Source organism: Callorhinus ursinus, unplaced genomic scaffold, assembly GCF_003265705.2.
Source record: "Callorhinus ursinus isolate GAN/ISIS: 27379988/994484 unplaced genomic scaffold, GSC_fseal_2.0 scaffold33, whole genome shotgun sequence".
Taxonomy (NCBI): domain Eukaryota; kingdom Metazoa; phylum Chordata; class Mammalia; order Carnivora; family Otariidae; genus Callorhinus; species Callorhinus ursinus.
In genome coordinates, this window is record NW_027397095.1 from 4,890,640 (window position 1) to 4,902,467 (window position 11,828).

Sequence of the window (11,828 nt, forward strand, 5' to 3'; positions counted from 1 at the left end):
CTGGGGACCCGCCCCCCGGACAATTAAGCAGTCTTGGGCACAAACCTAGGCAGTCACCGCCCAATACAAACCCAGTTGAAGATGCAGAGGAGAAAGAAGGGCTAGTGGGGCGGGGGTGGGTCTTGGCTGGGGAGTGGCAGCGGGAAGGAGCCGGTCAGAGGCGGAGGGGATGAGTGGGGGCAGCCTGGGCCAGGTCCTCCCTGGAGCGCCCAGGTTCCTTGACAGCCGTTAAGGAAGCGAGGTGAGAAAGGGTTAAGTGTGCCCCTCCACCGCCCCAAAAGCTTCCTGTGTTTGAAATCCTTCAGGTCTCCAAAACCCTCTGGCCCCCGGCCAGGCGGGCATTGTCCTGGGAGCGGTTGTGGGTTGTCGGAGCGGCCGTGCCGCCTTTGTTGTGGGGCCACCTCGAGGTTCCCTCTCGCGCCCTGGCTGGGGCTGCAGAATGCGTGCCGGGAGGGGGGCGGTGCGGGAGGCTCGCTCCCTCTCCCTCTTCCTGCCCCCCCCCTCGAGCCCTCCCGATGACCACATGACCAAGTGGGCTCGCGGCCAAGCCACAAGCTACAAAATGCAGCCCCTGGAGTGAGCGGGGAGCATTCTCGCTGGCAGCCTGGGCCAGGGGCACTCGGAGCCTCGGCGGAGCAGCCAGCCTCCTGGAAAGAGCTCGCCGTCGTCCCCGGAGCCGCCCGCGGAGGCCAGCTTGGCGGCGCTGCCCCGCGGCAGGAGAGGGAGGCTGCCGGAGAGGAGGCGGCGAGCGAGCGCTGTAGGCGGCCAGCCCGCGCGGCGCAGCCGGGGAGCCACGCGAGCTCCGCGCCCGCACGCACGCACTGTCCGCGGCTCGCGCCTTTCCCCGCCTCGGGGCGCCCGGCCTCCCCTGTCCCCCCCGCCCCCGGCCCCGGGGCCGCTGCGGCGCGGCCGAGGAGCAGCATGGATCTGCGGCGCTGCGTGCAGGCGCTCCTGCTGCTCTGGCTCTCCCTGACTGCGGCGTGTGGAGGTGAGTGCGTGCCCCGCCGCTCGCCCGCGCGCCCCTCGCCGCCCTCCTGGACCGCAGCCGACGCGCTCCCTTCCCTCCGCCCCCAGCTCGCGCGCTCTCCGCCTCCCGGGAGCAGCCACGCGCCGGCCGCGCCGGGCCGCCGACTGACTGACAGGGCGCCTTGGGCCAGGGACCCAGCCGGCCCGGGGCGACCGCTTCCTCCGGGAAGGGCGCTCGCCTCGGTCTCGGGCGTCACCCGCCCGGCGCCTTGCCCCTCCCGGCGGCCCCTCGAAGTCCGAGGAGCTCAGGGCCGCGGGCGTGCGTCCAGCGTCCCGCGCCCTGTACCCCCACGTGGTGGAGGGTATGTGTGTGTGGCGGGGGCGGGGGGAGCATGTCCCGCTCCCCGTGGATCAGTGGAGGGAGCTTGACCTGAGCCTGGTGGCCTGGCCTCCCGAGTTGAAGGTTTTCCGGCCCCTGGACGTTAGGGGCCGCGCGCGGGTGCCGGGGCGCGGGCCACTCGGGATGATGTGCCAAGATGCAGACGTGACACTTGTTGCATAGGCAGGAGCGCGCGGCGGGGGCGGCGGCGTGGAGCCCGGCTGTTGCTCTGTTCAGCCTGCATGTGAGCCAAGGCAGCCTTCCCCGGGCCGAGCCGGGCAGCGCCGGGCCAGGCTGGTCTTCTCTTCCCCAAGCTCCGATCTGGTTCGCTCTCCTGCTCCCGCACAGGAGGCCCGCCCCACGCACACCGCCCCCCCCCCCACCCCGCCCAGGGCCTCCTTCTTCGATATCCTGGCTCCGGCCTTTACTCATCAGCCCCAGGCACAGGCTGTCTCCAGGCACCAAACCGGGAAACATGCGCCTGACTTGACACCTCCATGCAATTCTGGGAGGGGGACCCCTTTCTGCCCCACCTGCACCACGCCCCCCACCTGGCATATTTGGCACCGGTGCTCCCTTGCCCTCCCTAGACCCGGTCCCCGCCGATGCCCTGGCAGCCTCAGCCCAGGCTGCCTGTCCCCCGTGCGTCAGTGTCTCCTGGGGCTGTCAGCTCCTGCCTCCAGCTGCCGCAGTCCTGTGATCTGGCTTTCACTGCTGCCTGCCTGGCACCACAGAAGGGCAAGGCCAAGCCCAGGTGGACGAATGCCAGTGCCAGGGCTGGAGCCGCAGAAAGGTGGGAGCAGAAGGAAGGAGAGGGCAGGGCAGCGGGTTTCCTAGATGAAGGGGATGGGGCCCTACCTAGTTCCAGACCCTCCAGAGCAGGAGGGGGGCCTGCAGCCCAGGAGCCTCTGAGGGGCCGGGCGGGGCTCCACCTCTCTTTGTAGGCTGCCTTCTCTCTCTGCTCTTGCCTTTTGGCCCTGCCCTCGCCCTGGGAGCTGCCTGGCTTCTCAGGAAGGTGCATCGGTTAGCTCTGGCACTCCCTGCCTTCAGCTAGCTGTCTAGGGGTCTTCTTCCTCAGGGCCCAAGTGCTGCGTGAGCCTCTTCCCTGGTAAGAAGGGAGCAGGCTTTTCCTCAGAAACTCCTGTCAGGCAGGCGAACAGAGAGCAAAAGATAGGAATGAAGGACACCTCATGGGCCTGTCCTCCAGGCACCTACCATCCAATGCAGGCGGCAAGACAAGACACCCACAGGACACCACCACTGGCAAACGGTCCAAAGTGGTACCGTCGGGGGAGAAAGAGTGGGTACAGAGAGGGTGTCCTGGAGGAAGCTGGGGCTTCCTGATCTGCATACTTGGTGCTCCCCCAGAGGCTATGGGGAGACCCTTGGGCAACTGACCAGTACTAGGACCCTTTAGGGGTCCAGCTGGGAAAGGGGACAGCTAGTTTCAAGGGGAGGGAACACTTGTGTCCAGTGCAGACCCTGTCACCTCTTGCTTTAATTTGCCCTTCTTCATTAGGGCATCTACCTTTGTGCCCTTATTTGGGTAAATTTGTTGCCCTCACATTTTGCTTAAGCCTAGCACTGGATGCTAGGCTCTCACTGCCTTCTCCATCCCATGACATCTCTAGGAGCCAAGGAGGGACGCTTCCTTGTAGGTGGCCACCAGCCAAGGGTGCAGGTACTCATGTCCTGCTCCTCCTGCCTCCTACCCTGGGTCAGAAACAGGGACCCCGGAACCACCTTGCCCTTGGCCCAGACTTGCATGCTCTCCCCAGCCAGAGTCTCCAGTCAAAGTCCCAGGCCCGGGGGCGCTTGGCTGGCACAGTCGGTTTTGTGGCCAACTCTTGGTTTCTGCTCACGTCGTGATCTCAGGGTCGTGAGATTGAGCTCCCCCCCCCCAATCAGGCTCTGCGCTCAGAGGGAAGTCTGCTTGAGATTCTCTCTCCCTCTCCCTCTGCCCCTCCCGCTCCTGCTCTCTGTCTCTCAAATAAATAAATCATTAAAAAAAATTTCCCAGGCCTGAAAACCTTGCTTCCTCCACAATACACTCTCTCCTGACTTGGAATGTCTGTGCCCCCCGCCCCAATTCACTGAACACATACAAACTCCTCCACTGCTTCCTGACCTGAGATACGCCTTGCTCTTCTGAGTCTGAGAGCTCCTGGGCCAGGGCCAAGTGTCTCTTGGTCTTGTCTGAGCACCTTTCTCCTCCTCCTCGGCCCTAGCTCAGAGCCTGCAGTTACAGTGCTAGTGTGAGACCAGCCTACTGTATGTCACCCTCTCGGGGAGCGGGTACCTCTACTCCATCCCCAGTCCCTAAGCTCCAAGCGCTCTTGTAACCTGAGCCGGGCCTCTCTCTGGCAAAAGACTAACGCAAGTGAAGTGGAGGGCCAGGCTGCCAGAGCGTGACGTGTGCAAGGGCAGCAAGGCTGGCCCGGGAAGGCAGCTCGGGGCGCTGGGGTGGAGGGCTGAGCGGACCAAGGACGGGTGCCTCAGCAGGGAGAGACCTGCAATACCGGGAGGGGGCATAGCCAGTGGGGGGCCCCACCGGAGCTGGGCTTTTAAAGCAGACACAAGATAGACTGGATGGCAAGACAGGAGGCAGATGCATCACTCCTGGTGAGGTTGGCACGTTCCTGAAAAGTCACACGCACCTCTTTGTGCGCTGGCAGGGTTGGAGTTCAGGCCGCACGGAAGTCAAACCCTGTTCACCCCTGACTGCCGTTCTCAGCGTAGAGATGCTGAGGCTTCATTCCGACGGTGCTTCAGAGAACAGGGGCTCCAGTCCCTCTAGGCTTCAGATTCTTTGGGGGATTGCCCCCAGCCTCCCTTTAAGTAGCAAATGAATTAGAAGAAAATATTTAAGTGCACTGAGGACGGCCCCCGTTTCTGAAAGGGGAATTCTTTTGTACAGCCAGGACCTCTGCAGTGATGCGCATCAACAGCCTCTGAACTGGACGGCATAAAGCCCGGGTTTCAGGTGTCAGCTTATCTTAGGGTGAGCCGGACTCAGAATCCAAAGTTGGAGGAGCCAGGAGGGTGATGGGATCAGGGTGTGGGAGGAGCTGCAGACTTCTGGCTGCAAAGAAGACAGTGAGCCCCCCACCCAATGGGATGCAATGTGCCAGGGGCTCCTGGTGGCCGTTCTCTAGGGCCTGGCTGAGTGCTCAGGCGGCCCGAGGCAGTTCTTCTCTGCCGGCTTGGAGTCGAGATGTCTCCCTGGCTGGAGTCTGAGCTACCATCTCCGTTCCCCATCCTGGTTCTCGGCCTCCGCCTACTTAGGGCCTTTCACCCCTAGTCCTCCCTCCCTTACTGCCACCAACACTCGCAGTCCTGGGTGCTGACTACGTGGAGGTGATGCCCTCCCCATCTGGGTACCATGTCTCTCTTCTCCATGCCCACTCTACCGCTGGGGCTGTCACCTGTGCCATCGGCGCACTCCCACTCCACCCCAGTAGTGGAGGGCACGGACTCAAGAACAAGGCCTCGCAGGATCAAGGCCCCAGGAGGGTCCTTCCCTGTGCCTGGCCACACCCTCAGCACAGGCCTTCCTGCCCCGAGTGCGCCTCTCATACGGACTCCTCATCAGCATCATTCCTGCCCCCCTCAGTGGTCAGGGAGAGCCTTGAGAGGACCCCGAAACATAGGGCAGAAGCTGCAGCTGCTGAGGTCAGGGGTGGGGGTGGGGGCTTAGTGAAGGTCCTTCCCTCCTCTCTCCTTCCCTGGCCCAGCCCTTTTGCAAATGGCTTTATGACAGACAGAAGTGGCTTCCTGCCCCACGGCCCCAAAGTGTGAATATAATTTGTGTTTTCATTCTCGTTAGGTGATGGGTTTTAATTCTCACTGGGGGAGGAGCTGACACATTAACCCACCCCAACCAGAAGCACAGAAATGTGGCTGGTAAACAGTGGGGTCCTGGCCGGCCTGTGACTTTTCTTGGGGAAAGCAGGTGGAGGACTAGAGTGTGTGCATGTGCGCAGTGGGCTTGCATGTCTTTTTTTTTTTTAAGATTTTATTTACTTATTTGACACAGAGAGAGACACAGCGAGAGAGGGAACACAAGCAGGGGGAGTGGGAGAGGGAGAAGCAGGCTTCCCGCGGAGCAGGGAGCCCGACGCGGGGCTCGATCCCGGAACTCCGGGATCATGGCCTGAGCCGAAGGCAGATGCCTAACGACTGAGCCACCCAGGCGCCCCAGGGCTTGCGTGTCTTGAGAGAGCAGCAGGGCCCCGGAGCCTGGGTGGGGAGGGCCCGAAGAACAAACCTCGCCTGCTTTTGGCCCAAGAGGAGGAGAAATGCCTGGAAATTGTGTGCAACCGGAGGAAGAATCACTAGGGCCAAGGAGCCAACAGAGGACCCAGAGCATGGGGGTGCTGGAGGCAGGAGGAGGGAAAGGAAGATCAGCCAGGGGTATGACTGGGGGGCTAGCAGCCAACGGGTGGTGATATGGAAACTGTGAGCTAGTTGTGGGGATGCCTGGATGGATGGAAATGGAGCTTCAGGGGCAGGGATATAACTGAAGGCAAATCCGGTGGTGTGGGAGGAGAGAGACTGGGATTGGTGATCACTGACCTCAGAAGCCGTATTTCTGCAGGCCAGCCCAGCCCCGGACTGGGCATGGCTCAAGTTCCCTGCAATCCGCCTTCTGCCCAGCACCATCTCGTCTCCCTGTTCTGCCTGCTTCCAGAGGCTAGGCTTGTTTCTGGAGTAAAATCTCCCCTCCCCTGGTTGTGCTGCAGCATTGGTGAGAGCCAGCCCAGGTGCCTTCTCCCTCACTGCACCCAAGAACACCCAGCACCACTCGGATTCTATTGTCAGGGCTTGGCCTGGCATCAGGAGGCTTCTGCTCTACGCCAGGTGTGGGCAGATGTAGAGCAGAGCCCCAGAGAGCCAAGGAGAAGTCAACTGGGATTTAAGTGGAAGGAATTTACATCAGACACAGGGTTGGGCTGTGATGTGGGGATGAAAGGAGGTAGGGCATTCGGTGGGGAGGTGCTGGCTGCAGCAGCCCACACCCCTCCTGATGCACAGACTTGCCACCTCAAGTGACCATTCACTCATTGGTTCACTCATTCATTCAGATAATATTTATTGGCCTCTAAATGTGGTCACAGGCTGGATAGAGCCCAGCTTAAAGCACACAGAGTCTCTACAACCCCCCCCCCCCACAGCCATACCCACAGGGAGGTCACAAGGAGCACGGGAGCCTCAGGGATGCCTAAACACCGCTGAGATGCCCAGGGGTGAGGTATGAGATCTCAAGTACTCAAAAGTGGGTCACCTGTCTACTGAAGGATGTCAGAGTCCAATGACATGATGTTCTGGATTTGCTGTAAAATACTTCCACAAAGAAAAACAGAAAAGGGATAACTAAAGCCTATGGCACTCCACCTGGATAATGGTTGAATCTGGGTGATGGGTACCTGGTGGTACGGGGATTCATTTCATTGTACGTGTGAAATGTTTTCAGTGTATCCGTTGCAAGGGGGCAATGGGGAGTTATCGCTTGCTGTGCCCTGACCAAGTACAGACATATGCCCCACGCTGTACCCCCCTCCGATGTTCTAAACGGAGAACATGTTTGTGCCTGCCGGAAACATGGTAGAACTGCCAAAAGGACCTAAAGTCAGCTCCATAAATTGCAAGATGTGAGTAGTAGGTTTTGGCCCAGGCCAGTGTAAAAATTGCAAACTGTTCCTCAAGATGGAAGATAAAACCAAAGAGAAGCCTTGTTGGAGACTTGGCCCCCTACCACGAGCCTGCGGCCCCCTGCCCGTCCGCATCAGCCCTCCTGGCTAACAGGCTTTCCCTCTTCCTGCAGGGCCCCTGCTGCAGCCTTCTGATGGCAGGGGGCTGGAGGAGGGCAATGTCCGCCACCTGGTGCAGCCCAGAGGATCACGGAATGGACCGGGGCCCTGGCAGGGCGGTCGGAGGAAATTCCGCCGCCAGCGGCCGCGCCTCTCGCACAAGGGCCCCATGCCTTTCTGAAGCAGGTACTTGAGCCTCTGGGCAGTGGGGGTGGAAGGAGCTGGGGAGGGACAGCCTGGAAGTTGGGGGACCCTGCTGCTTCTTGCTGGGCAGACACCTGCACCGAGCCCTTCTGGCCCCGCACACAATGTAGGTGCTTACAAAGCACCCATCTTACCCCTTCATTTTACAGACATGGAGACCGAGGCCCAGAGAGAGGCTTGACACCTGGAGCCAATCTCCTGACTCCCCAGGAATGGGGTGCCAGCTCCCCTCCACTCGGCTGCCCGGGGTTGGGCAGGCTGGCCCAGTTGGAGAGTTCTAGAAGTCCCGGAGGGGCCTTGCTGAGCTGGAGAGGGATGCCTCAGGGCATCCTACTGGTGTGCAGGGTGGATCTTCACCAGAGAAGGGGAGGGAGGCAGAGAGCCTTGCGGGGCAGCAGGCAGAGATGAGGAAGAGAGTTGCCCAGAGCCATGAGAAAGAAAGAAAAATCCAAGGCAGTAGCAGAGAAAGCAGGGCCTAAGCTTGCCCCTGAGGCCTGGCCTGCTGTCTCGCCCCTGTGGCCTGGACAAGGTGGCACCAACTCAGGGACCTTGGGCTTTAGGTTCAGGGTTGTGGAGAGAGGGGAATGAAGGCTGTCTCCTTTGCTTTCCTGGCTGGTTCCTTTGACCTAAGACATGTCCGTGACTTCTCGCTGGTCGTTTTTGTCTCTTTAGGACTGAAGGGGCCCCTGAGTGCCCACCCCCTGCAACTCTGGCTATTCCATAGATTGGTCTGCTTCTCTGGAGCCCTCACTCCCATTCGCCTCTCTTCTCGCACCTGTCCGCGCTGCTGACGGTCCCGGCTCTTCTCACCCACCGGCTTCCCCGAATGGCATGATCCTGCCCCTAGTTCGGATGATTCCCTTTCTCTCCCACGGATCCATTCAGCCCCTCTTCCTGGCCCATGCCTGGACTGACTTCGGAGACCCAGCACTGGAAGGCTGGCCTTCTCCCCAGCTCTCCCCTTCCTCTAGTCGTCTTCCCCCATCCCCAGTCCAACAGCAGAAGCTTCCGCCCAGCCCTTCCTTCCTCACCTCACTGGTGCCCTGGGGGCCGGGGTGGGGGGAACACTCCCTTCTTCAGTGGGCTCAGCAGGTCCCAGGCTTTCGAGTCACGTGGACCCTTCACCCGGCAAGGAGGTGCTGGTTAGACGGGCTGGGCCATCGATTGGGATGCAGACCAGGCGCCTTGTGGGGCATTGGAATGGGGCTCGGTCCTCTGCTGAAGGGGAGAGGGAAAGCACTGGAGAAGAGGAATAGCTGCTGTAGCCTTATCCTCCTGCCGTGTCTGGCTCACGGAAGAGGTGAAGGAGAGGGGCCATGAAGTACTTCGTCACCTCTCTGTGTCTCCTAACACTGCCCCCCACCTCACCCCCAACTCGCTCCATCCCTTCCTTGCCTGCTAGTTCAAGCTCTTGCTCAGGAGATGGCTCTATACCCTCCCAGGAGCAAAAGCCAAGCAGGAGGAGTGGGTTGTTTTTTTTTTTTTTTTTCCCCCAAGAATCACAGAATGTCAGGGCCAAAAGGAACCTTGGCGATCACTTAGCTCCGCCTCCTTGGCAAACTCTTGCAAAACCAGGCCTGGAGAGGGACAGCGGACCTATTCGGGGTCACTGCAGAGCCAGAATGAGGACCCAGGTCTCCCCGCTCCCACTTGATGATGTCCTCTTCCCTCTTGATGATATCTTTTCAAAACACACTAAGTGCCTTGCCCGCGCACGGTTGGGGCTGGGGGGTGGCGGGGAAGGGAGGTGCAGGCCGGCTGTGAAGTGCCCCGCGGTGGTGTCGGGGCCCAGCTGCTCCCGCCTCCCTGGCTTGCCCCTGCCAGCCCATCCCTGGCCAGCGGCCCCCATTCCTGCAGCACTTCCAGGGCCCAGGTGTTCTCACAGGGGCAGCTCAGGTTCTGAGGCTCCTGCTCGAACCCCAACACTGGTTTTCGGGAGCCAGAAGATAGCTTTAAGTAATTGGCCTCGGTAGCCTTCCCTTCATGTGGACTGGACCTTCTTTCCCAGTGGCCTTTCCTTAGGGGAGCGGCAAGGGGGAGAAGAAGGAAGGGAGGGAAGCAAGGAGAGAAGGAAGGAAGGAAGGAAAGATGGGAGGAAGTACAGGTCTGAGCAGGCTTCCTTCTCGGAGGCCCCCCAGGAGGGAGGAAAGGGGAGACAGGAGCCTGATGGCCCACCTATGTATGTGTGGGGACAGGGGGAGTCAGGGCCCTCCGAGTCCCACAGTAACCCCGAGGTTGCCTAACCGCCTCTCCCCCCTCACTTCCACTGCTGCTTCAAGGCCCGCCCTGAGGAGCCGGGCTGGGCACCCGCTTCCCGCACCCCCTTCGGGCTGGGAGTGGGGGCTGGCCAGGGTCCAGGAAGCCCCTTCTGCCACTGATGCCCGCACCCGGGATCGGGCCTTCTTTCCCCTCCTCCTCTCTGCATCTCCTGGCTCATCAGCTGCCCAGCCGGCCCCGTGGGGTAGGGGGATAAAGCTGGTCAAGTCCAGAAGAGAGCAGTGGGGGGCTGGGGGCTTGTCTTATTTAAAATGGTTGTGTATGATTCTTATACTAATTTATACAAAGATATTAAGGCCCTTTTCATTAAGAAATTGTCCCCTTCCCATAATTGTGTTCACTGTGTTTGTAAAGATTGTTCTGTGTAAATATGTCTTTATAATAAAGAGTTAAAAGCTGACAATTCACCCTTACTCTTGGAGGTCATGTTCAGGAGGGGCATTCCTGTCCCCTGAGGTCCATGGTTGTCCCTGTGCCCACATATTGCACTTGCACGGAGGTAAGTGCCTGCATCCCAAATCAATTCCAGGTCAAATGGCCTTGAACCCATTTGCCGCAAACGCACAAAAGGAACCTCTGTGCTTAATGACCGGTTCACATAACATTCAGTCCGCTTTTAAGTGTTTTGGCATCTGTTTGGGTGTCCTTCCCCCCCCCCTTCGGTGTCATTTAAAGCTTTTTTACAGAGCAATTGATTTAAGGACATTCTGGTTAAAGGTGGGATTCCTACTCAAATTTGTTTTATATCCTTGGTGGGTGTCTTCTAATTTTATCTACTTTTGAACACTTTCAGGACTTTTTAGCCAGTTTGCCTTTCCTGAAAATGGTTATGTTTCCTGCAATAAGTACATTTGGTAATGACTTTGTATGTATCATTTTATGTTCCACAAAATAGAGCTGCTTGATGAATGAGAAAGGCTGAAAAATAAAATGCAAGGAGTTCAATACAGTTCTGCCCCATCTGTCTCACTTCTTCACACTTGCTGTCGAAACGCCGATATCTTGCAGAACAGAAAGGAGCATGGGTACACGCTAATTTGGTTAATCAACTCATTAGGTGCACACAGACAGACACAGTGCAGAGCACAACCCAGCGAGAAGGAGACAGGAGTGATCAAAAAGGTGCGTTCAATAAATCTTGTGGGATATTCTACAGATTTGATAGGTATTTGGTGCTAGAAATACAGAATTTTAAGAAAGGGTCTGCAGACAAACTTGCTAAAAAGCCATGGAACTGCTCAGTAGGAGACGAAATAGAAAAAGCCACGCACAAGCATACAAAATAATCTCATCATTGACAAAATGCTGCCGATTGCGACATAGTGATTTAAAAATACGACATTATGCTGGAAGTGCCTCTTAAGAAAATTGGTACAAAATGCCTTCTTTCAAAATTACTACTTTGACTTTTAGGCAAACTGGTCGTCAGAGTAACTGGTTAGGCAAAGAGGTTTAGGTGGGCTGGCTTTATGCTGATTGGTCTGTTACCTCCCTGATCACCCCCAAAGCTCTAATTTTACATGAAACCAAGGAGAAGGGGGTGGTGGCAGGGCCGGGGAACTTAATACCCACCCAGAAGTGTGCAGCTTTCAGAGCTCCTTATAAAAATAACTCCTTTTGTCATCCTAACGACTGGGTGACACAGTCCCCGAGCCCCATTTTACCAGTGAGAAATGAGAAAAGGGGCTCAGAGAAGTGAAGCTAGTAAGTGAATCTAGTACCTGGACTTCAAATTCTAGAATGCAAATCCTTTCTCTGGTCCTATGGACGTTCCCCTAATTAGAGGGAAGACTTAAGTACAAAGCGTGTTCGGTATTCTCAGTAAGTGCAGAAGAAATGGACGTCATGGTGTGGACCGGGGGGATTGCTAACACCGGCCCCCACGGCCCGATCACATTTGGTTAAGTTGGGCAGGAGGCTGGCGGGCAGTGGAGGTAGGGGCAGGAAGGGGAGCGGCCACCCGGGTCCTCCAGGCGTAGGTAACCAACTGGAGGCTGGAGGGTGACTACGAGTCTGACCCTGGGGCAGAGAATGAGGGAAAGATAATTAGATAATTAGACATCAAACCAAAAGAAGGCAGGACATATGGATTGCCACCCTTTGGCGATATCTTAACCAAATAAATACAGTAGGATCAGAGTAGGGGGTGGTTTTTGCAAACACAGAGGTAAAAAGAAAAAGGGGTTCACTTA

The 11,828-nt window shown here is 58.0% G+C and overlaps 1 protein-coding gene across 1 annotated transcript; it reads left to right on the forward strand.

Annotated features, from left to right (window-relative positions):
* The first annotated feature begins 610 nt into the window (after positions 1 to 610).
* APLN (apelin) lies at positions 611 to 10,575 on the forward strand. Its single transcript, XM_025852495.2, has 3 exons — positions 611 to 988; positions 7,170 to 7,341; positions 8,032 to 10,575. The coding sequence occupies exons 1-2, from the start codon at positions 922 to 924 to the stop codon at positions 7,334 to 7,336; spliced, it is 234 nt and encodes a 77-aa protein (XP_025708280.1). The 5' UTR covers positions 611 to 921; the 3' UTR covers positions 7,337 to 7,341; positions 8,032 to 10,575.
* Positions 10,576 to 11,828: the final 1,253 nt, after the last annotated feature.

Excerpts from the sequence above, each read along its gene's own strand:
- APLN (XM_025852495.2), top strand. The coding sequence starts at position 922 with ATGGATCTGCGGCGCTGCGTGCAGGCGCTCCTGCTGCTCTGGCTCTCC. Across the intron at positions 989-7,169 it reads CCTGACTGCGGCGTGTGGAG|GGCCCCTGCTGCAGCCTTCT; the intron begins GTGAGTGCGTGC and ends CTCTTCCTGCAG.